Below are 25,715 nucleotides of genomic sequence, written 5' to 3'. Positions count from 1 at the left end.
AGCTGTATTTGTTACATGGGACACAATAATTTTACTTGAAAATTTCAATAGACGTTAGAACAGTAACCAAATGGGTTTATTTTAGCATATATTAGTATTTCCAGGTATGAAAGAAATGCAATTCAGACAGAGGAAAGTTCTTATCTCGGCACTTTGCAAATTGACTACATGGGCACACAGACCTCATACAAACATGGGAGCCAGCATGCGCTCACACACACACACACACACATCATCCCAGCAACACATACACAATCGGCTAGGCCAATAATTCGTGGAAAACATTTGCACATAACTAAATGTGGCACTTCAGTTTTTATCTTTTCAAATGTGTTTCCCTTGTATTTCTGTTGTAGTTTGCCATTAAAATAGACCAAGCAGAAGATTTCCTCCAGAACACTCAGGAGTTTGAGAGTGCCGAGTCCTTGAAATCACTCCTTCAACTTCATGAACTTCATACCAAAGGCAAGAACTACCTGTCTTCTTCACATGTGCTTTTTTTCCCTTAATATTTACTTATTTATTTTGGGTGCACCGAGTCTGAATTGCGGCCTGCGGGATCTTTGATCTTTGTTGCAGCATGCAGGATCTTTACTTGTGGCATGTGAACTCAGCTGTGACATGTGGGGTAGCGTTCCCTTGCCAGGAATGGAACCTGGGCCCCCGCGTTGGGAGCCCTGAGTCTTGGCCACTGGACCACCAGGGAGGTCCTCTCACATAAGCTTTTCAAAGTTCTCAAGATGTGAATATGAGAATGCTCATGCATGAGAGCATATTTTAAATTTGTCTGCTTATGAATACCTCAACTTGTTCCAAGCAAGGGTATAAAGCTTTATTTTTGGCCATCTTCTACAAGAAAGAACTGGTTGTAAATGATGCTAAGGGACGGTAGAAGATGAGCCTCTGGGAAGTTCAGTTATTCAGTCTGCTGGGTCTTAGTTCCCGAGGAGGAGCCAATGCCACCCTGCTCATCTTTGTATCCTCAGCATCTAGTGAGGTGCCGGCCCTGGTGGATCATCATGAAATATTTCCTGGTTAAATAAATGGTTGAATTCAGTGACTGTTCCTTCTAAGGGTCAGTAAATGAAGATCACCTTTTTAATAACAGCTCTTTATAAGGAAAATTTCTTTCACTATTGTGGTTAAAAGAAATAGTGAATTTTTTTTCAGATGAAAGTCTAATAAAACACTATATAAAATTATTTTCAACTCCCCCTGAAACAACTATAAAAACAGCCTAGTTGTTACCAACAGTTTATGTGTTAGACCTTTTCAACCAGAATTTGGGCTGGGCCAGTACTGAAGTAAGGAAGGAATTTGTGGAAGACTAGCTGTTTACAGTAATCTTTTTCTGTGAAAGCAGATTAGATAGCAGGTAGGAACAATCACTTTTCTTCCTAATGGATTCTTCTCATTATTACTGCCAAATAGATCTGAGTACAAGTAGATGGCTTCCTGAACTCATTTGTCTCATTCAAACCCCATGGAAGGCCTCCCCAGACAGCCATTTTGCTTTTTTGCATTTCTTTTCCATAGGGATGGTCTTGATCCCTGTCTCCTGTACAATGTCATGAATCTCTGTGCATAGTTCATCAGGCATTCTATCTATCAGATCTAGTCCCTTAAAACTATTTCTCACTTCTACTGTATAATCATAAGGGATTTTATTTAGGTCATACCTGAATGGTCTAGTGGTTTTCCCTACTTTCTTCAGTTTAAGTCTGCATTTGGCAATAAGGAGTTCATGATCTGAGCCACAGTCAGCTCCTGGTCTTGTTTTTGCGGGCTGTATAGAGCGTCTCCATCTTGGGTTGCAAATAATATAATCAATCTGATTTTGATGTTGACCATCTGGTGATGTCCATGTGTAGAGTCATCTCTTGTGTTGTTGGAAGAGGGTGTTTGCTATGACCAGTGTGTTCTCTTGGCAAAACTCTAGTAGCCTTTGCCCTGCTTCATTCTGTATTCCAAGGCCAAATTTGCCTGTTACCCCAGGTGTTTCTTGACTTCCTACTTTTGCATTCCAGTCCCCTATAATGAAAAGGACATCTTTTTTGGGTGTTAGTTCTAAAAGGTCTTGTAGGTCTTCATAGAACCATTCAACTTCAGCTTCTTCATCATTACTGGTCGGGGCATAGACTTGGATTACTGTGATATTGAATGGTTTGCCTTGGAAACGAACAGAGATCATTCTGTCATTTTTGAGATTGCATCCAAGTACTGCATTTCAGACTCTTTTGTTGACCATGATGGCTACTCCATTTCTTCTAAGGGATTCCTGCCCACAGTAGTAGATATAATGGTCATCTGAGTTAAATTCACCCATTCCAGTCCATTTGAGTTCGCTGATTCCTAGAATGTCGACGTTCACTCTTGTCATCTCCTGTTTGACCACTTCCAATTTGCCTTGATTCATGGACCTGACATTCCAGGTTCCTATGCAATATTGCTCTTTACAGCATCGGACCTTGCTTCTATCACCAGTCACATCCACAGCTGGATATTGTTTTTGCTTTGGCTCCATCCCTTCATTCTTTCTGGAGTTATTTCTCCACTGATCTCCAGTAGCATATTGGGCACCTACCGACCTGGAGTTCCTCTTTCAGTATCCTCTCATTTTGCCTTTTCATACTGTTCATGGGGTTCTCAAGGCAAGAATACTGAAGTGGTTTGCCATTCCCTTCTCCAGTGGACCACATTCTGTTAGACCTCCCCACCATGACCTGCCTGTCTTGGGTGGCCCCACACAGCATGGCTTAGTTTCACTGAGTTAGACAAGGCTGTGGTCCGTGTGATTAGTTGACTAGTTTTCTGTGATTATGGTTTCAGTGTGTCTGCCCTCTGATGCCCTCTCACAACACCTACCGTCTTACTTGGGTTTCTCTTACCTTGAACGTGGGGTATCTCTTCACAGCTGCTCCAGCAAAGCGCAGCTGCTACTCCTTACCTTGGACAAGGGGTATCTCCTCACCACTGCCCCTCCTGACCTTGAATGTGGACTAGCTTCTCTCGGTCCTCCTGCCCCCACACAGCCACCGCTCCTTGGACGTGGGGTTCCAAAGAATAGCAAGAAGAGATAAGAAAGCCTTCCTCAGCAATCAATGCAAAGAAATAGAGGAAAACAACAGAATATGAAAGACTAGAGATCTTTTCAAGAAAATTAGAGATACCAAGGGAACATTTCATGCAAAGATGGTCTCGATAAAGAACAGAAGTGGTATGGACCTAACAGAAGCAGAAGATATTAAGAAGAGGTGGCAAGAATACACAGAAGAACTGTACAAAAAAGATCTTCATGACCAAGATAATCACAATGGTGTGATCACTCACCTAGAGCCAGACGTCTTGGAATGTGAAGTCAAGTGAGCCTTAGAAAGCATCACTACGAACAAAGCTAGTGGAGGTGATGGAATTCCAGTTGAGGTATTTCAAATCCTGAAAGATGATGCTGTCAAAGTGCTGCACTCAATATGCCAGCACATTTGGAAAACTCAGCAGTGGCCACAGGACTGGAAAAGGTCAGTTTTCATTCCAATCCCAAAGAAAGGCAATTCCAAAGAATGCTCAGACTACTGCAGAATTGCACTCATCTCACAGGCTAGTAAAGTAATGCTCAAAATTCTCCAAGCCAGGCTTCAGCAATATGTGAACTGTGAACTTCCAGATGTTCAAGCTGGTTTTAGAAAAGGCAGAGGAACCAGGGATCAATTGCCAACATCTGCTGGATCATCGAAAAAGCAAGAGAGTTCCAGAAAAACATCTATTTCTGCTTTATTGACTATGTCAAAGCCTTTGACTGTGTGGATCACAAGAAACTGTGGAAAATTCTGAAAGAGATGGGAATACCAGACCACCTGACCTGCCTCTTGAGAAATCTGTATGCAGGTCAGGAAGCAACAGTTAGAACTGGACATGGAACAACAGACTGGTTCCAAATAGGAAAAGGAGTACGTCAAGGCTGTATATTGTCACCCTGCTTATTTAACTTATATGCAAAGTACATCATGAGAAATGCTGGACTGGAAGAAGCACAAGCTGGAATCAAGATTTCCAGGAGAATATGCAGATGATACTACCCTTATGGCAGAAAGTGAAGAGGAACGAAAAAGCCTCTTGTTGAAAGTGAAAGTGGAGAGTGAAAAAGTTGGCTTAAAGCTCAACAGTCAGAAAATGAAGATCATGGCATCCAGTCCCATCACTTCATGTGAAATAGATGAGGAAACAGTGGAAACAGTATCAGACTTTATTTTTGGGGGCTCCAAAATCACTGCAGATGGTGATTGGAGCCATGAAATTAAAAGACGCTTACTCCTTGGAAGGAAAGTTATGACCAACCTAGATAGCATATTCAAAAGCAGAGACATTACTTTGCCAACAAAGGTCCATCTAGTCAAGGCTATGGTTTTTCCAGTGGTCATGTATGGATGTGAGAGTTGGACTGTGAAGAAAGCTGAGCACTGAAGAATTGATGCTTTTGAGCTGTGTTGTTGGAGAAGACTCTTGAGAGTCCCTTGGACTGCAAGGAGATCCAACCAGTCCATTCTGAAGGAGATCAGTCCTGCGTGTTCTTTGGAAGGAATGATGCTAAAGCTGAAACTCCAGTACTTTAGACTCTGATGCTGGGAGGGATTGGGGGCAGGAGAAGGGGATGACACAGGATGAGATGGTTGGATGGCATTACCGACTCAATGGAGCTGAGTTTGAGTGAACTCTGGGTGTTGGTGATGGACAGGGAGGCCTGGCGTGCTACAATTCATGGGGTTGCAAAGAATCGGACACAACTGAGCAACTGAAGTGAACTGAACCCCATGGATAGAGGTGGCAGGCTGCAGTCCATGGGGCTGCAAAAGATTTGGACACAACTTAGCAACTAAACAGCAACAACAACTCCCCTTTTAGCTTCATAAACCTGATCATGCTGGATAGTGACAGAAGGTGTTTTTAAAACCACAAACAAATTTTGTATTTTTAACACCCTCCAAAGGAGCCTAGATGATGGATCATTATTTTTCTAAAACTCAAAGATTAAAAGACTCAGTCTTTCCTGTGTAAATGTTTTGAGATCCAACCACATATATGTATATACTTGTAACAGGTTATTGTTCTATAGGACCTGTCACTAACAGGGGTTATAAATAGCATCAAAAATATCAGTGTTAGACAGTGGCATGCCCATTTTTATACAGCAGCAGCAGTCTAGCTGAGCCTACATTGGGTGAACAGGGTCACCCAAAATTACTCTTAGGCTGGAAAGTGAATCGAATATTGGCCACTGAGATGGGTTCTGTGGCCTCAATTCAATCTTTATCCTACGAACATGATCATAATGCAGCAATTGTACCTCTGGAAACCTGACACTGACGGATGCTTTTGGTGAAGTGCTTTGGTACTAAGGCCATCATGTGACAGCATTTTCCAGAGGGACTGGAAGGGGAGGGGTTGTGATGGAAGTAAGGGACTTTTCCATAAACATGTGGGAAGAAACCAGAAGAGGGAGTGCCCTAATGCCATTGTTAGTGTTGGCTCCTTCAGTTACTAGGATCTGTGGCTCAGTGAGCCATTTGTCACGGGGCACAAGCTGCTGTGTTTGGGGGCTTAGGCTGCAAGGCCCTGGCATCCAGCTGATGGTGGGATGGATGCCCTGCCTTCCAAGGGAGTCCACCAGACATCTAGAAAAATGGGTAACAGTGCTAGGCAAAGATAAGAATCATAGTTTACTTTTGTGAGGACAAAATATTCTTCCATTCTGGGGGCAAGTTTATCATGACATTTTTGTGTTCCTCTGTGTAACACTTTAAGCACCAAAGTTGCAGGAGGCTCTTGTCAGGATATCTGGCTCCCACTTCATATCCCCAAGGTAGCTTCAAGGGCTTTGTTTTCATAAAATGGGAGTTGGTGAAGTTTATTAATCAACTAATTCAGCGGGATATAATTAAGATTAGTTGATTAGAAATGCATATTCAAGGGCAAAACTCTCATTTTCAGTTAAGGACGTTGTATCTTCTTAGATTATTTAGGATGCAGTAATAAAATACCATGGATTAGGCAGCTTATCAACAGCAGAATTTTATTCCTCACAGTTCTGGAGGCTGGATGTCTGAGGTCAGGGTGACGGTATGGTTGAGTAAGGGCCCTCTTCTGGGTTACAGACTCCTCATTGTGTCCTTATATGGTGGAAGGGGTTGGGGAGCTCCATGAGATCTCTTTTATAAGGACACTAATCCCATTCATGAGAACTTCATCCTCAGGACCTATTCACCTCCCAAAAGTCCCATTTCCTAATATCATCACACTGAGCATTAGGATTTCAATATATGAATTTTAGGAAGGACACACATTCAGATCACATCAATATCTATTATCTTTAAATTTAGGGAAATAAATTACAGCTAGACTGTAATTTATAATAAATTATAATATTATAATATAATAAATAAATAATAAATTATAACAGGATTTCCCTGGTAGCTCAGTGGTAAGGAATCCACTTGAAAATGCAGGAGGTGCAAGTCTATCCCTGGATTGGGAAGATCCCCTGGAGAAGGAAATGGCAACCCACTCTAGTATTCTTGCCTGGGTAGTCCCATGGGCAGAGGAGCCTGACGGGCTACAGTCCAAGGGGTGGCAAAAGAGTCAGACACGACTTGCAACCAAATAAGAACATAATTATAGTTAGGAATTATCATAAGGTTCTGAGATGTTGATTAATGAGTAGCACAAAATGTGAATGTTAGGATGACAGTAGTTAATAATATGACTGGAAAAACTACAATTAAACCTATCTCTAATATTCTCTAGTATTTAAATTTACTTCAAAACCTATACTTTTTTCTTCTTCAGCAATGCTAAGGTTGTGTTGCATGTTGGAGACTTATTTCGTAGCATTTCAGACATTAGAACCAGGATGAATGCATGGAAGACTTTATCCTCTGGCAAGTTACAGAATAAGTTCATTCCCTCCACTATGTGACAGTCTTGGAAATAGTTGAAGACTAAATGTCCTATATAATCTTCTTTCATTTGGGCAAAGCATGCCTAGTTAAAGTTAAAGTCTTTCAACAAATAATTTCCAGACTCTTTACCAGCCTGATTGCTCTCAATTCAACAACACATAATTAAGCCAATATTTTCTGAACCCATGCCAGGTGAGAAACCCAGAGGCATGTGAATTGAAGAGTACCTGGCCTTTGTCATCAGGGAGCCTACAGATTAGTGGGGGATGCATTCATTGGTGAATTTTGTTTTCTGTGAGTTCTTCTGATTTACCACCCAGCATATTGTGTATAATAATTTATTTCCCTATTTGTCTACGTTACCAGATTATATGATTCTGGAGGAGTGGAATTAGTACATCTCAGAATGTCCAGGGTTTAGAATAAGATCCAACTCAAATGTTTATTGAGTGTTATTTGTATATAATCCCAATTTAAGACTCAGCACCATGATGTAAAAGTGAGCAATAACTGTTGGTAAGAATGTAAATTGATACAGCCACTATGAAGAACAGTATGGAAATTCCTTAAAACACCAGGAATAGAACTACCATATGGCCCAACAATCCCACTATTGGGTGTATACCCTGAAAAAAACATAATTGAAAGAGATGCATGGACCCGTGTTCATGGCAGCACTTTTTACAATAGCTAGGACTGGCACCCCACTCCAGTACTCTTGCTTGGAAAATCCCATGGATGGAGGAGCCTGGTAGGCTGCAGTCCATGGGGTCGCTAAGAGTCGGACATGACTGAGCGACTTCACTTTCACTTTTCACTTTCATGCATTGGAGAAGGAAATGGCAACCCACTCCAGTGTTCCTGCCTGGAGAATCCCAGGATGGGGGAGCCTGGTGGCTGCCGTCTATGGGGTCACACAGAGTCGGACACGACTGAAGTGACTTAGTAGCAGCAGCAGCAGCAGGACATGGAAACAACCTAAATGTCCATTGACAGATGAATGGTAAAGAAATTATGGTACACATATACAATGAAATATTACCCAGCTATAAAAAAAAGAACACATTTGAGTCAGTCCTAATGAATTGGATGAAATGGCACCCCACTCCAGTACTCCTGCCTGGAAAATCACATGGACGGAGGAGCCTGGTAGGCTGCAGTCCATGGGGTCGCTAAGAGTCGGACACGACTGAGCGACTTCACTTTCACTTTTCACTTTCATGCATTGGAGAAGGAAATGGCAACCTGCTCCAGTGTTCTTGCTTTGAGAACCCCAGGGACGGGTGGGCTGCCGTCTCTGGGGTCGCACAGAATCGGACACGACTGAAGCGACTTAGCAGCAGCAGCAGCAGCAGCAGCAGCAGCAGCAGAGCCTATTATACAGAGTGAAATAAGTCAGGAAGAGAAAGACAAATATTGTCTTTACATTGAAGAGCTTACTATGATACTGTAAACAGTTACACACACACACACACGTATACACAGGAAGTATGGGCAGGTGGCAGGGTTTCCACATATTCCTTATGCTTTTCTTCCTTTCATTAACCAGCTCTTAGACACAAAATGTCAAAATGATGCTTTTTAAAAAGGAGAAAGACAAATATCAATGCATATGTATGGAGTCTAGAAAGATGGTACTTATGAACCCATTTTCAGGGCAGCAGTGGGGATACAGACACAGGTAACAGACTTGTGGACACAGTGGGGGAAGAAGGGGGGGGTGAAATGAGAGAGTAACATGGAAACATGCATTACCATAAAGTAAATACACATAGCAAGTGGGAGTTTGCTATGTGACACAGGAAACTTAGCCCATGTTCTGGAACAATCTAGACGGGTGGGTTGGGGTGGGAGTGAAAGAGGGGTTCAGGCGGGAGGGGACATATGTATACCTGTGGCTGATTCATGTTAGTGTACAACAGAAACCACAATATTGCAAAGCAATTATCCTCCAGTAAGAAAACAACTTTAAAAAAATGAGCAATAAAGTACTACAGGGACATTAAAGAGGAGAAAATTGTTTCTAAGCTCTGAAGAATCACAATTGCACCCTCCAATTTTCCAATGGCCTTTGTATAATGGGCATAATGCCTAAAAAGCCTCCTTACAGGAACAATCGTAGTATGACTTCCTTTATCTTAAATTTATACATATATTTTAAATGTAGCTGAGATATAGGTACATTGTGGTCTACTATACTATTCAGTATTTTCTCTACATTTGTATAATTTAAAAATACTCATTGAATAAGTTTAAGAAACACTATCTCACTGAGTAACACTGAATATTTAAAAATACATTTGAAGGAAATACCACCCATGTTCTCAATGTAAGTTTAAGAAACACTATCTCATTGAGTAACACTGAATATTTAAAAATACATTTGAAAGAAATATCACCCAAGTTCTCAATGTCAAAATGTCAAGGCATCCACCCTTGATGCTTGATAAAAAAAATGCTCGTTTGAATTTTAACAAGTTATAAATTCACTTTAACCGGTGTACACCCCTCACTGATCCATCTTGACTTTGTTATTTATACTTCATAATGACGTATTATTAGTATAATATATATTTCTTTAGAAGGAATGATGCTAAAGCTGAAACTCCAGCACTTTGGCCACCACATGCGAAGAGTTGACTCATTGGAAAAGACTCTGATGCTGGGAGGGATTGGGGGCAGGAGGAGAAGGGGACAACAGAGGATGAGATGGCTGGATGGCATCACTGACTTGATGGACATGAGTCTCAGTGAACTCCAGAAGTTGGTGAGGGACAGGGAGGCCTGGCATGCTGCGATTCATGGGGTTGCAAAGAGTCGGACACGACTGAGCGACTGATCTGATCTGATCTGATCTGATACTTTAATATTACTTTTTTAGATATAGTGACAATCAATACAAATAAAAATTTATTCAATATCTAGAAGGCTCATATCACAGGGTATTGTGTTGTAAGTAGGGTTTGTATATGCAGAAAAATACAATCTTTAAGTGCACTATAGAGATTTTATTTTTTGAAGGTCATGATATATCTAGACAGTTTACCCTTGAAAAATACTTCACTTTGTGTGATCAAATGTTAGAATAAACAGCTGGAAAACATAGTTCAGTTCAGTTTAGTCGCTCAGTCGTATCCGACTCTTTGCGACCCCATTGGCTGCAGCACACCAGGCCTCCTTGTCCATCACCAACTCCTGGAGTTCACTCAAACTCATGTCCATTGAGTGAGTGATGCCATCCACCATCTCATCCTCTGTCGTCCCCTTCTCCTCCTGCCCTCAATCTTTCCCAGCATCAGAGTCTTTTCAATAAGTCAGCACTTAGCATCAGATGGCCAAATATTGGAGTTTCAGCTTCAACATCAGTCCTTCCAATGAACACCAACGACTGATCTCCGTTAGGATGGACTGATTGGATCTCCTTGCAGTCCAAGGAACTCTCAAGTCTTCTCCAACAACACAGTTCAAAAGCATCAATTCTTTGACACTCAGCTTTCTTTATAGTCCAACACTCACATCCATATACAACTACTGGAAAAACCATAGCCTTGACTAGATGGACCTTTGTTGGCAAAGTAATGGCTGTTTTTTAATATGCTGTTTAGGTTGGTCATAACTTTCCTTCCAAGGAGCAAGTGTCTTTTAATTTCTTGGCTGCAGTCACCATCTGCAGTGATTTTGGAGCCCAGAAAAATAAAGTCAGCCAAGTTTCCACTGTTCCCCTATCTATTTGCCATGAAGTGATAGGACCAGATGTCATGATCTTCGTTTTCTGAATGTTGAGCTTTAAGCCAACTTTTTCACTCTCCTTTTTCACTTTCATCAAAAGCCTCTTTAGTTCTTCTTCACTTTCTGCCATAAGGGTAGTGTCATCTGCATATCTGAGGTTATTGATATTTCTCCCAGCAATCTTGATTCCAGCTTGTGCTTCATCCAGCCCAGCGTTTCTCATGATGTACTCTGCATATAAGTTATATAAGCAGGGTGACAATATATAGCCTTGACATACTCCTTTTCCTATTTGGAACCAGTCTGTTGTTCCATCTCCAGTTCTAACCGTTGCTTCCTGACCTGCATACAGATTTCTCAAGAGGCAGGTCAGGTGGTCTGGTATTCCCATCTCTTTCAGAATTATCCACAGTTTCTTGTGATCCACACAGTCAAAGGCTTTGACATAGTCAATAAAGGATAAATAGATGTTTTTCTGGAACTCTGTTGCTTTTTCGGTGATCCAGTGGATGTTGGCAATTTGATCTCTGGTTCCTCTGCCTTTTCTAAAACCAGCTTGAACATCTGGAATTTCACGGTTCTCATATTGTTGAAGCTTGACTTGGAGAATTGTGATCATTACTTTGCTAGCGTGTGAGATGAGTGCAGTTATGCGGTAGTTTGAGCATTCTTTGGCATTGCCTTTCTTAGTGATTGGAAAGAAAACTGACCTTTTCCAGTCCTGTGGCTACTGCTGAGTTTTCCAAATTTGCAGGCATATTGAGTGTGGCACTTTCACAGCATCATCTTTTAGGATTTGAAATAGCTCAACTGGAATTCCATCACCTCTGTTAGGTTTGTTTGTAGTGATGCTTCCTAAGGCCCACTTGACTTCAGATTCTAGGATGTCTGGCTTTAGGTGAGTGAACACACCATCATGATTACATGGGTCATGAAGATCTTTTTTTTGTACAGTTCTTCTGTGTATTCTTGCCACCTCTTCTTAATATCTTCTGCTTCTGTTGGGTCCGAACCATTTCTGTCCTTTATTGAGCCCATCATTGCATGAAATGTTCCCTTGGTATCTGTAATTTTCTTGACACGATCTCTAGTCTTTCCCATTCTATTGTTTTCCTCTATTTCTTTGCACTGATCACTGAGAAAGGCTTTCTTATCTCTCCTTGCTCTTCTTTGGAACTCTGCATTCAAATGGGTGTATCTTTCCTTTTCTCCTTTGCTTTTCCCTTCTCTTCTATTCACAGCTATTTGTAAGGCCTCCTCAGACAGCCATTTTGCTTTTTTGCATTTCTTTTTCTCGTGGATGGTCTTGTTCCCTGTCTCCTGTACAATGTCACGAACTTCCATCCATAGTTTTTAGGTACTCTGTCTATCAGATCTAGTCCCTTAAATCTATTTCTCACTTCCACTGTATAATCATAAGGGATTTGATTTAGGTCATACCTGAATGGTCTAGTGGTTTTCCCTACTTTCTTCAATTTAAGTCTGAATTTGCCAATAAGGAGTTCATGATCTGAGCCACAGTCAGATCCTGGTCTTATTTTGCTGACTGAATAGAGTGTCTCCATCTTTGGCTGCAAAGAAAATAATCAGTCTGATTTCATTGTTGGCCATCTGGTGATGTCCATGTGTAGAGTCTTCTCTTGTGTTGGTGGAAGAGGGTGTTTGCTATGACCAGTGTATTCTCTTGACAAAACTCTATTAGCCTTTGCCCTGCTTCATTCTGTACTCCAAGGCCAAATTTGCCTGTTACTCCAGGTGTTTCTTGACTTCCTACTTTTGCATTCCAGTCCCCTATAATGAAAAGGACATCTTTTTTGGGTGTTAGTTCTAGAAGGTCTTATAGGTCTTCATAGAACCATTCAACTTCAGCTTCTTCATCATTACTGGTCAGGGCACAGACTTGGATTACTGTGATATTGAATGGTTTGCCTTGGAAATGAACAGAGATCATTCTGTCATTTATGAGATTGCATCCAAGAACTGCATTTCAGGCTGTTTTGTTGACTATGATAGCTATTCCATTTCTTCTAAGGGATTCTTGCCCACAATAGTAGATTTAATGGTCATCTGAGTTAAATTTACCCATTCCAGTCCATTTGAGTTTGCTGATTCCTGAACGTCCAAGAGTGACGTTCACTCTTACCATCTCCTGTTTGACCACTTCCAATTTGCCTTGATTCATGTACTTAACATTCCAGGTTCCTATGCAATATTGCTCTTTACAGCATCGGACCTTGCTTCCATCATCAATCACATCCACAATTGTGTGTTGTTTTTTCTTTGGCTCCGTCTCTTCATTCTTTCTGGAGTTATTTCTCCACTGATCTCCAGTAGCATATTGGGCACCTACCAACCTGGGTAGTTCCTCTTTCAGTGTCCTACCTTTTTGCCTTTTCATACTGTTCATGGGGTTCTCAAGGCAAGAATACTGAAGTGGTTTTCCATTGCCTTCTCCAGTGGACCACATTTTGTCATAACTCTCCACATAAACTTTTAAAAAATGTAAGACGTAAGAATCTGACAGAGAAAGAACCAAAGGAACTGACAGAGAAAACTTAGAGAACCATTTATCCACTCCAGGGGCCACTGTAGTAGAAGGTAACAGACTGACTATGGTCTGGGTGCCTTTTCAAGTTAACCTGGCTCAGGAGCCTACATGCCTGCTGGGACCATGGTAGTGGTTATACTCTTTGGGCAGAAATTGAAACAGCAAACCAGAAAAAGATTGCAAATGAAAATTTTGGGTACTTTTATGTATTCTGTGGTGATTAGGACAGGTTGGCCTGACCTATTGTCAGTCTACAATACCCTGAGCCTGGAAAGCTCTGCTTCCTTCTCTTAACTGAAAAGTCTAATGTTTAAGAGCTGGCTAACAAAAGGAAGAAAAGCATATGGTATATGTGAAAACCCCACACCTGCCCATACTTTTTGTATATGTGTATGTATGTGTGTAACTGTTCAGTATCATAACAAGCTGTTCAATGTAAAGCAAATGTGTGTACCTATACATGGAGAATCAGATGTACTATTGATTACATTAAGACTCTACAAGTCAAAACTCCTTAGTTTGATAGGCAAGGACTTCTATAACCTGTTTTCACCTCGTTTTCGAGTTCTTCCTTTCCCTTCTGCATAACAGCTTTTTCTAGACAGATCTGTTTTTTTTCTGTCCCTGCTGCTCCCGTTTTTTCATGTTTGCTTCCCTTTCTCCATGTGAGGATTGACTTTAATTTTAATCCGCTCCCTGAGTTTTCTTCTTCTACATGATTCATCTTATTCCTGTCCTGCTTCAAGGATATGGTTGTTTTTGGTGTTTGTTACTTTGTATTATTAATTCTCAGTCAAATTGCCCAGTGTACCTAACCCCTCCTGTCTTGCTCTGAGCAGATAAGGTTATCTAATACTTTATTGGACAAATCTAGGTCATGTAGCATAAACTGTTTCAAATCCTTTCCTTTTTATCTCAGAGTATGTCAGTTTGTCTTTAGCTCTCAAAAAAAGGTGTCAGTGAAGAATCAGTTGGCCCAACTACCACAGTCATTGCTGCGTTGTTAACTGCCAGATGCTAGACTGCTAAAGTAGAGAGCCATAGTGCAGTGAGGAGAACACTGAGCTAGTGACGAGAATATGGCTTTTAGCACTGACTAGCCCATTTCGGGGTTTCCCAAATGACACTTGGGTAAACAATTTGCCTGCCAGTGCAGCAGACTAAGAGACTCAGGTTTGATCCCCAGGTCAGGAAGATTCCCTGGAGTAGGAAATGGCAGCCCACTCCAGTATTCTTGCCTGGAGAATCCCATGGACAGAGGAGCCTGGCGGCCTACAGTCCATAGGGTTGCACAGAGTCGACACGACTGAAATGACTTCGCATGCACAGTCCCTTTCTGATAGAGTTACATACTTACTCTCTGGGTACTCTTCACAGTTCTCCCATCTGAAAATAAAAGGCCACGTCTTCAACTCTGCTGATGGTTTATCCTTATTTTCCTTCTAGCCACAGATGTTTCACAGATTGTCCTTTCTTATTGACTTCATCATTGCTTTTCCACTTCTCAACCCAGTAACTTGGCTTTTGTTTCTATTACTTACCCATCTCAAAACCCCAAGTCTTCCAACATTTCTTTTTTATATCTCTGAAGGACTGCTGATCTCTAGCATCTTTGGTTCTCATAATTCTTCCCCCTTTTTAATACATTTGATTTCAGTGACTTCCCTGGTGGCTCAGATGGTAAAGTCGTCTGCCTACAATGTGGGAGACCTGGGTTCGATCCCTGGGTTAGGAAGATCCCCTGGAGAAGGAAATGGCAACCCACTCCAGCATTCTTGCCTGGAAAATCCCATGGACAGAGGAGCCTGGAGGGCTGAAGTCCATGGGGTTGCAAAGAGTCGGGCATGACTGAGTGACTAACCCTTACTGTATAATTGTAAGGGATTTGATTAGACCATTAGACCATTCAGGTAGACCATACCTGAATGGTCTAGTGGTTTTCCCTACTTTCTTCAATTTAAGTCTGAATTTGCCAATAAGGAGTTCATGATCTGAGCCACAGTCAGTTCCTGGTCTTATTTTCCTGACTGTATAGAGCATCTTCATCTTTGGCTGCAAAGAAAATAATCAATCTGATTTCAGTGTTGGCCATCTGGTGATGTCCATGTGTAGAGTCTGCTCTTGTGTGTTGGAAGAGGGTGTTTGCTATGACCAGTGTATTCTCTTGGCAAAACTCTATTAGCCTTTGCCCTGCTTCATTCTGTACTCCAAGGCCAAATTTGCCTATTACTCCAGGTGTTTCTTGACTTCCTACTTTTTCATTCCAGCCCCCTATAATGAAAAGGACATCTTTTTTTGGGTGTTAGTTCTAGAAGGTCTTATAGGTCTTCATAGAACCATTCAACTTCATCATTACCGGTCAGGGCACAGACTTGGATTACTGTGATATTGAATGGTTTGCCTTGGAAATGAACAGAGATCATTCTGTCATTTTTTAGATTGCATTCAAGTACTGCATTTTGGACTCTCTTGTTGACTATGACAGCTATTCCATTTCTTCTAAGGGATTTTTGTCCACAGTAGTAGATACAATGGTCATCTGAGTTAAATTCACCCATTCCAGTCCATTTTAGTTTGCTGTTTCCTAAAATGTTGGTGTTCACTCTTGCCATCTCCTGTTTGACCACTTCCAATTTGCCTTGATTCATGGACCTAACATTCCAAGTTCCTATGCAGTATTGCTCTTTATAGCATCCTTTTTACTTCCATCACCAGTCCTATCCACAACTGGGTTTTGTTTTTGCTTTGACTCTGTCTCTACCTTCTTTCTGGGGTTATTTCTCCTCTGATCTCCAGTGGCATATTGGGCACCTACCAACCTGGGGAGTTCATCTTTTAGTGTCCTATTTTTTGCCTCTTCATTACTGTTCACGGAATTCTCAAGGCAAGAACACTGAAGTGGTTTTCCATTCCCTTCTCCAGTGGACCAGGTTTTGTTAGAACATCCCCTGGAGAGGGAAATGGCAACCCACTCCAGTACTCTTGCCTGGAAAAATCCTATGGACAGAGGAGCCTGGTAGGCTATACTCCATGGGGTTGCAAAGAGTCAGACACAACTGAGCGACTTCACTTTCAGGCAAGCTTTCTACAAAAATTATTGAATATCTCCCTGTGCCAGTCACCACACTAGTGCTAAGGATACAGTCGTGATATTGTCCTATGTCCTCATGTTGCATTGGAGCCTCGTGACAAAAACAGACATTAGTCAACTAACCTGACATATAAATATAGAACTATAGCTGTGAAAAGAGCTGTGAATGAGAGGAACATTGTGTTTGGGAACACTGAATAGGAAGATTTGTTCCAGTCTGATTTCTCCTTTGAGAAATTGAGCATTGACTAAACTTGAAGTATGTGTAGAGTAAACGTAGAGAAGTAAGGGATGAGGAGAATGGTGTCCCTGGACAAGAATGTAGTGAAAACTTCTGGGGCAACAGGGAGTTAACTGTGTGTGGAGTAAAGAAGATATGGATGGAGGTAAAGAGATTGAGACCATCTGAAAGGAAGATAGGGACCAGACCGTGCCAGAACTGAAATATGTTAAGGAGTCTGTCCTTAATTCAAAGACAATGGGAAGCAATTGGGAGGGTGTGTGCGTGTGCACGTGTGCGAGAAAAGAGAGAGAGAGAGACTGTGTTTGGAAGCAGTCTTTCTGGATAATATCTGGATTGGAGGGGAGATGCAATTAAGAGATGACTACACAAATTCAGGCAACAGATGATACTTTCTGTTGTGGACATGAGCTTCCCAGGTGGCACAGTGTTAAAGAATCTGCCTGCCAAGGCAGGAGACACAGGATCTTCCTCCCTGGGTCAGGAAGATCCCCTGGAGGAGGAAATGGCAACCCACTCCAGTATTCTTGCCTGGAGAATCCCATGGACAGAGGAGCCTGGCAGGCTACAGTAGATGGGGTCACAGAGAGTCGGACTCTACTGAGCACATGTACACACAAGTTCAGGGGACAGATGATGCTTTTTGTACTGGGGATAGAGAAAACCAGACAGATGCAGGAGATAGAAGGTGAAATCGACAGGTCTCAGTAGAGATGGAATTAGGGTGAGGGATATGTCATGATTGTCTGCTGGGTTTCTGACTGTGGAAAGTGGATAGTTTCCCAGTTGCTCTTCCAGTTGATCCCCAAGTGAGGCTGCTCTTGCAGTGCTACTCTCAGTTCTGTCTTCTACACTCTCTCCCTTGGTGGCCCTTTAATTTTCAGGCTTAAGCTCGCATTTCGACAAGATGTTGCCCAAACCTAAAATGCTATTTACTCCAGAGAGCACAAGTTGGTGGCCCAGTTGCCAGAGAGCCATGCTTTGTTTATTCCTCAATATTCTTTTTAGTTTTAAAATAGAAATTACAAAACATTTAAAAATCAGGAACTTTTACATAAAAATCCATGTTTATAACTCTATAAATTTGGAAACCCTATCAACACTGAACCCGTATTCTCTCACGTCCACAGTTGACTGGCACTAGTGGCAGTGATCCTGTGAGTCTAAGCATGTATTTTCCACTTTGCCATAGTCTCTGGCATCCAGGCACCTGGCCAGCACATCCACTGAGCCTTGAAACCTCAGACTTGGTCCAATCACCTCAGGATGTAGAGTGTGCCAAGGAGAGTAGGCGCCTTCACCAGCATCGTACCACTAAAAACGAACTGAACCAGTGCTCAAATCTCAGAGTCTTTCCACTCCCTGTACCGATTTATACTAATGCTGAAAACTGCAGCCTCCTACCACTTGGCAGTTGGCATCATAGCAATTGTTAGGCTGAGATATCTGACCAGCTGAATCAGAGGCATTTTATGTTTACGTATTTGAATTCCTTATTTTTAATAGAGGTTTACATATATTTTAAATGATATGCAAAGTCCAACTATTACTATATAAAAGCTTGCTCATATCACTGTTTTTTGTTGTTGTTTTTCTCTCTAGAACTCTTAGAACGATCTCTAGCCCTTTTAAACAAAAGTCAAGAACTCACTGACTTCATAGAAAAAATCAAGAGTGATGGACCTAATGTAAGTGCTGAGATGATTCAGGGAGCTCAAAACAGCTGCCTGAAGATCGACAGTCTTCTTGAACTTCTCCAAGACAGGAGGCGGCAACTAGACAAGTACCTGAAGCAACAGCAGCAGGAACTGAGTCAGGTTCTGCAGATGTGTCAGTGGGACCAGCAGGAAAGTCAGGTAACCCGAAGGGGCACTGATGTTATCCCGACCTTGGCTAACGAAATCGGCTTGTTATGTGGATGATCTGTTTCCTGGGACAGTTTTTCAGTTGTCATGGTCAAATCCTCTGGTCTTTGATCCAAAGTACCATGTTGTTTTCCCAAGCACATAATATAAAAACAAAGGTTATATTTCTTCTCATTATAATCCTCACTTTTTTAAATGGGAAGATATCCACTAGCAGTTTTGAAAGTGACTAGGTCCTATTGTTGGAGTCTCTTTCTTGCTTCCATCCAGGTCACTACTTTTAGATACATTTTTTTGAAATTAGGAAATGTTCGTTGTGGTTTTCTTGAATGTTGGAGATGTGTGATGGTGCTGAATTGTACTAGACTGTTGCTAATGCCAGTAAAAGTCTATCAGCCTGAAATAGAGATAATGTTCTTAGAGGAATATTCTGATACCAGTGAAGAAATATAACCTTGGCCTATGGTTGGATGCTCAGTGGTTAGAGGGATTCGGGGTGGGAGGTTGATGAGTTGCAGGCTTGTTAGAGCTCATTACCCAGACTATAGGCCCAGCGCTGGTCGTTCATCACTGTGCTTGCTGTATGTTCCTTGTGTCCCAATCACTTGAGAGTAAGAGTGGATAGAACTCTTTGCAAAACCCCAGCTCAAATAGGTAGGATATTTAATGCTATGTTTCGAACTGGCCCAGTCCCATGCTTTAACCCATACAGATTAAGTGGAAGGAATTTTTAGGGAGAAATGATGTGGAAGGAGGTATCCTGGTCTAGATGCATAAGAAAGGGGTCTCTTCATACACTTTATATTATTGCTCTGGTCTAAACTGGAGAGATTGACGTAGAGCTGGTAACAAATATGAGTCCAGGAGAACTGGTTCTTCTTTAAAGCTGGAAAAATGAGGATTTAAATGACAATTAACCTTTCAAGTAATACTTATTGAGTACCCACTGTTTGCTGTACTGCTGTGCTTAGTCACTCTGTCATGTCTGACTCTTTGAGACCCCATGGACTGTAGTCTGCCAGGCCTACCTACCGTATACCAGATCCTAATATAAGTACTGGGGATACACAACGTACAAGATAGTCTTTTTCCTCTAGGAATTTTCCTTCAATGCATTTCCTTAGGAATTTTCCTTCTAATCCATTTTCTAATGCTTAACTGTCAATAACCTCAGCCCTATTGACAGTTGCTGCTAGGTAATTCCTTTGGGAGGCTGTCCTGGGCACTGCAGTGTGTTGAGCAACATTCTACCTATCAGATGCCAGTAGAATATACTCTAATTGTAACAACCAAAAAGGTCTCCAGACATTGCTAAATGTCCCCTGGGGGGCAAAATTACCCCCAGATGAGAACCATGGTTCTCGTGCTTTTTGTTGCTATTGTTCAGTTGCAAAGTCACGTCTGACTGTTTGTGAGCCCATGGACTGTAGCCCTCCAGGCACCTCTGTCCATGAGATTTCCCCTTCCAGGGGTACAATAATAAACAAATGAACAATGACAAGTGCTATAAAGAAGATTAACTAGGGCAGTGAATTTTGCCTTTTGTTGATCTACTTTTAATCAGAGAAGGGATCATAGAAGGCCTCTCTGCGGAGGTATCATAGGACAGACACCCAAATGCAGGCATCTCCAGACACATAGTCATCTTGCATTTTGTCGCCTCTTCCTCTAAGTCACTATATATGTCTCAGCCCGTCTCCACCCTCAGCCCTTTTGCCTAGGCTACCATTTGCTGTCCTGCTTCTGCTATGCTTTGCCTGCTAAGCCACAGCCCTTCCCCAGTTTAGTTCTTCCCCCACCACACCTTTACATGCTCATTACTCAGAATTCTTTTATCTAATGCAGTAGTCTTTAACTGAGAATTCTGGCACAGCAAGGGATTTCCTGGTGGCTCAGACAGTAAAGGGTTTGTCCACAATACAGGAGACCCTGGAACAATCCCTGGGTCAGGAAGATCCTCTGGAGAAGGAAATGTTAACCTACTCCAATATTCTTGCCTGGAAAATCCCAAGGGTGGAGAAGCCTGGTGGGCTACAGTCCATGGGGTCACACAGCGTTGAGCACAACTCAGGGACTAACACTTTCACTTTCACTTTCTGGCACAGCAAAGGAGAATTAATGCTCAGGACAAGAAAAAACATAAAGTTGTTTATCAGACAACCATTTCCAGAGTTCCTTGACCTCCCTATTCCATGACACTCTACCCCTCTCCTTCTCTTTGTCCTTCCCTTTCTCCCCTAATCCTGACCTTAAGCCATGTTCCCAGAGATGCTGTTCACTTAAAAAGAAACTTATTTTCTTTCTACTGAATTCATAATGCCTAACCCTTACCTCTAGTGCTTCCAAGAATACATTAAAAGCTCCTCTAACTTTATCATGTAGAGTAGTTTATCCCTTTTAAACTACAACCTCTCTTATCCAGAGACATTCTATCTGCAAAGAGGCTTTCAAAACACAGAACAGTTTCCCAAGAATGAAAAAGCAGCTACTGTAAGTTTTATTTATTTTTAAGGTAGTAATTTTGCCTTTCTGCTTTGAGATTATGACAATAATCATCCACTTATCCTCTGCAGTAAAAAATAAATAACCACATGAAAATTCAAAATGAACTATCTAATCTAGTCATGTGCTTAAGGGAAATCTAGATACCATGCCAACCCCAGAAAGCAGAAAGATGTCTTGATAATAACTAAAGTAAGAGATTACAGAAGGTTTTTGATTTGGTGAGTTGTTCTCTAACTTACATTGCTTTGTATTTTGGGGAAAGTGTGTGTTCTTTTTGAGGGAGTGCTTTTTTAAATAGAATTTATTTATTAGAGAAGTTTTAGGTTCATAGCAAAATTGAACAGAAAGTACATGATATCCTGTGTTCCCACACACGCACAACCTCTCCCACTATCAACATCCCCCAACACAGTGGTATATTTGTTGTAATTGATGAACCTACACTGACACATTATTATCAGTCCAAGTCCATAGTTTTCACTAGGGTTGACTCTTGGTGCAGTACATTCTATAGGTTTGGAAAAATATGTAATGACATATATCAGCCATTTAGTACACAAAATATTCTGCTGCCCTAAGAATCATCTATGCTCCACCTATTCATTCCAGTCTGCCTAATCCTTGGCAAAAACTGATCTTTATACTGTCTCCATAGTTTTGCCTTTTCCAGAATGTCATATTACTGAAATTGTACAATATGTAACCATTTCAGATTGTCTTTTTTTGCTTATTAATATGCATTTAAGATTTATCCATTTTTTTCATGACTTGACAACTCATTTCTTTTTAGCGCTGAATAATATCCCATTGTCAGCCACCTACTGAAGGATAACTTGGTTGCTTCTAAGCTTTGACCGTTATGAATAAAGCTGTAATAAGTATTCCATGTGCAGGTTTTTGTATGGACATAAGTTTTTAATTCATTTGGGTAAATACCAAGGAACATGTGTAAAGCACGGAGCACAATGCCTACCATTTTAAAAGATGCTTAATAAATATTAGTTTTCTTGTCATCGCTGTTCTTGGATATACCTTACAACTTATGAATTTTTTCTCTTTTCATTTCTATTCATCCCCCTGAGTTTGGCATTACTGTTGTTACATGTGTCTAAGTCTCTTAAAACTATTTAGTTTTTAGAGGCCGCCATAGGTATAGTAAGGCTTTAAGAATTCACGCTTGTGGTTACAAGTACCAGGCTTTCATTTAGACTCTACTCTTAATAGTCTAGAACCAAAATCAATCTAGTAATTATCTTAAGGATAAATTTTAAGTAAAACTGGTCTATTTCCAAAATATACAAATAACTCATACAGCTCAGTATCAAACAAAACAAAACAAGAAAACAACCCAATCAGAAAATAGGCTGAAGATCTAAATAGATATTTCTCCACAGAAGGCATACATCTGGCCAACAGGTACATGAAAAGGTTCTTGCTCAGCATTGCTAATTATTAGAAAATGCAGATCAAAACAACAGAGAGGTATCACCTCAAACAAGTCACAGTGATTGTCACCAAAGAGTCTAAAAATAGTAAATACTGGAGAGGATATGGAGAAAAGGGAACCCTCCTACACTGTTGGTGGGAGTGTAAATTGGTTCAGCCACCGTGGGGAACAATATGGAGGGTCCTTAAAAAACTAAAAGCAGGGTTATCATGTGATCCAGCAACCCCACTCCTGGGCATGTATCTGGAACAAACTATGATTTGAAAAGATGCATGCACCCCAGTGTTCGTGTTGTTGTTGTTCTGCCAGTAAGTCTTTGTGACCCCATGGACTGCCGCATGCCAGGTTTCCCTGTCCTTCACTATCTCCTGGAGTTTGCTCAGATTCATGTCTATTGGGTCCTTGAAGCTATCCAACCATCTCATCCTCTGCTGCCCTCTTCTCCTTTTGCCTTCAGTCCTTCCCAGCATCAGTCTTTCCCGAAGAGTCAGTTATTTGCATCAGGTGACCTAAATATTGGAGCTTCAACTTCAGCATCAGTACTTCCAATGAATATTCGGGGTTGATTTTCCTTTCAAACTGACTGGTTTGATTTCCTTGATGTCCAAGGGACTCTTAAGAATCTTCTCTAGCACCACAATTTGAAGGCATCCGTTCTTCAGTGCTCATCCTTCTTTATGGTCCAACTCTCACATCCATACATGACTACTGGAAAAATCATAGCTTTGACTATATGGACCTTTGTGGGCAAAGTGATGTCTCTGCTTTTTAATACACTGTCTCTGTTTGTCATAGCTTTACTTCAAAGGAACAAGCATCTTTTAATTTTCTGGCTAAAGTCACCATTTGCCATGATTTTAGAATCTAAGAAAATAACATCTGTTATTGTTTCCACTATTTCCCCATCTATTTGCCATGAAGTAATAGGACTTGTTGCTATGATCTTAGTTTTTTTCATGCAGAATTTTAAGCCAGTTTTTTCACTCTCCTCTTTCACCTCATCAAGAGGCTCTTTAGGTCCTCTTCACTTTCTGCCATTAGAGTGTTATCATCTGCCTATTTGAGGTTGTTGATATTTCTCCTGGCAATCTTGATTCCAACTGGTGATGCATCCTGGCTGCATTTCACATGATGTATTCTGCATGTAAGTTAACTAAGCAGGATGACATTTTACAGACTTGTAGTCCTTTCCCAATTTTGAACCAGTCCGTTGTTCCATGTTCAGTTGTAACTGTTGCATCTTGACCTGCATACAGGTTTCTCGGGAGACAGGTAAGGTAGTCTGGTATTCCCGTGTCTTTAAGAATATTCCACAGTTTGTTGTGATCCACACAGTCAAAAGCTTTAGTGTAGCCAGTGAAACAGAAGTAGATGTTTTTCTGAAATCCCCTTGCTTTTCCTATGATCCAAAGAATGTTGGCAATTTGATCTCTGGTTCCTCTACTTTTTCTAAACCCCACTTGTACTTCTGGAAATTCTCAGTTCACATACTACTGAAGCCTGGCTTGAAGGATTTTGAGCATAACCTTACTAGCATGTGAGATGAGCACAGTTGTACGGTAGTCTGTACATTCTTTGGCACTTCCCTTCTTAGGAATGGATGAAAATTGACCTTTTCCAGTCCTGTGACCACTGCTGAATTTTCCAAATTCGCTGACATATTGAGTGCAGCACTTTAAATTCATGATCTTTTAGGACTTGAAATAGCTTAGCTGGAATTCCATTATCTCCACTAGCATTATTTGTAGTAATGCTTCCTAAGGCCCACTTGACTTCTGACTCCAGGATATCAGGCTCTAGGTGAATGACCACACCATCGTGGCTATCTGGGTCATTAAGACCTTGTTTTGTATAGTTCTTCTGTGTGTTCTTGCCACCTCTTTTTAATCTCTTCTGCTTCTGTTAGATCCTTACCGTTTCTGTCCTTTATCCTCCCCATCCTTCCATGAAGTGTTCCCTTGATTCTCCAATTTTCTTGAAGATTTCTAGTGTTTCCCTTTCTATTTTTTTCCTCTATTTCTTTGCATTCTTTATTTGAGAACACCTTTTTATCTCTCCTTGCTCTTCTCTGTTTGTATATCTTCCCTTTCTCCCTTGCTTTTTGCTTCTCTTCTTTCCTCAGCTGTGTGTAAAGCCTCCTCAGACAACCACTTTGCCTTCATGCAGTTCTTTTTCTGTGGGATGGTTTTGATCATAGTCTTCATAGCAGCACTGTTTACAATAGCCAAGACATGGAAGCAACCTAAATGTCCCTCAAAAGGTGATGGATAAAGATGTGGTATGTATAAACAATAGAATATTACTCAGCCATAGAAAGAAGGAAATAACGCCATCTGCAGCACCATGGATGGACCTAAAGATTATCATACATGTCTGAGGTAAGTCAGACAGAGAAGGATGAATATCATACGATATCACTATATTTATAATCTAAAAAAGTGATATTAATGAGCCTGTCTACAAAACACAAATAAACCTATAGACAGCAAACTTATGGTTACCAAAGGGAAATAGGGGGAGGGATAAATTAGGGGTTTGGGATTAAAATATACACACTGCTATATGTAAAAGAGATAACCAGTAAGGACCTACTATATAGCACAAGGAGTATATTCACTGTATTGTAACAACCTGTAAAGGAAAAAAATCTAATATATATGCATATATATATTTATAACTGATTATGTCTGTGTGTATATATAAATATATATATATTGCTATATATCTGAAACTTACACAGCATTGTAAATCAACTATATTTCAATAAGAATTTTTATAAAAAGGTCATGAGGGACTTTCCTGGCAGTCCAGTGGTTAAAACTCTGTGCTTCTACTGCAAGGATTATGGGTTTGATCCATGGTCAGGGAGCTAAGATCCCATGTGCCGTGTGTGTCCAAAAGAAAAAAAAAAAGATCATGAGACCAAAAAATAAATTTTTAAAGTGTATCAATAAATAAATTAATCCTTTCCTTACATATAAAATTTAAGACTCTCTGTCTTAAAACACCCCACGTTATGTTTTCTTTCACAAGTACCAGTAGCAGCAGCTCATGTGTTTAATAATGGTCACTGTTGTTTCATTGTGCTTTTATGATCACAGATCCTGGGACCAGCTTGTTCAGTTCAGTTCAGTCACTCAGTCGTGTCTGACTCTTTGTGACCCCATGGACTGCAGCCCCCCAGGCTTCCCTGCCCATCACCAACTCCTGGAGCTTACTCAAACCCATGTCCATAGAGTTGGTGATTCCAACCATCTATCTCATCCTCTGTCATCCCCTTCTCCTCTGGCCTTCAACCTTTCCCATCCTCAGGGTCTTTTCCAGTGAGTCAGTTCT

General features: G+C 41.0%; 1 protein-coding gene across 4 annotated transcripts in view; it reads left to right on the top strand.

Annotated features, from left to right (window-relative positions):
• CCDC141 (coiled-coil domain containing 141) overlaps positions 1 to 25,715 on the top strand; it is a 227,941-nt gene that overhangs the window by 66,826 nt on the left and 135,400 nt on the right. For all 4 annotated transcript variants that reach the window (XR_011461869.1, XM_070359081.1, XM_070359090.1 and 1 more), the window contains 2 exons: positions 357 to 465; positions 18,165 to 18,418. Coding sequence is in view for 3 of the 4 variants with exons in the window: in XM_070359081.1 (XP_070215182.1) it covers positions 357 to 465; positions 18,165 to 18,418 (363 nt within the window). In the remaining variant the exon portion in view is untranslated. The remainder of the gene's footprint in view (positions 1 to 356; positions 466 to 18,164; positions 18,419 to 25,715) is intronic.

This window comes from Bos mutus, chromosome 2, assembly GCF_027580195.1.
Source record: "Bos mutus isolate GX-2022 chromosome 2, NWIPB_WYAK_1.1, whole genome shotgun sequence".
Taxonomy (NCBI): Eukaryota; Metazoa; Chordata; class Mammalia; order Artiodactyla; family Bovidae; genus Bos; species Bos mutus.
This window is presented reverse-complemented; position numbering and strand designations above follow the sequence as displayed.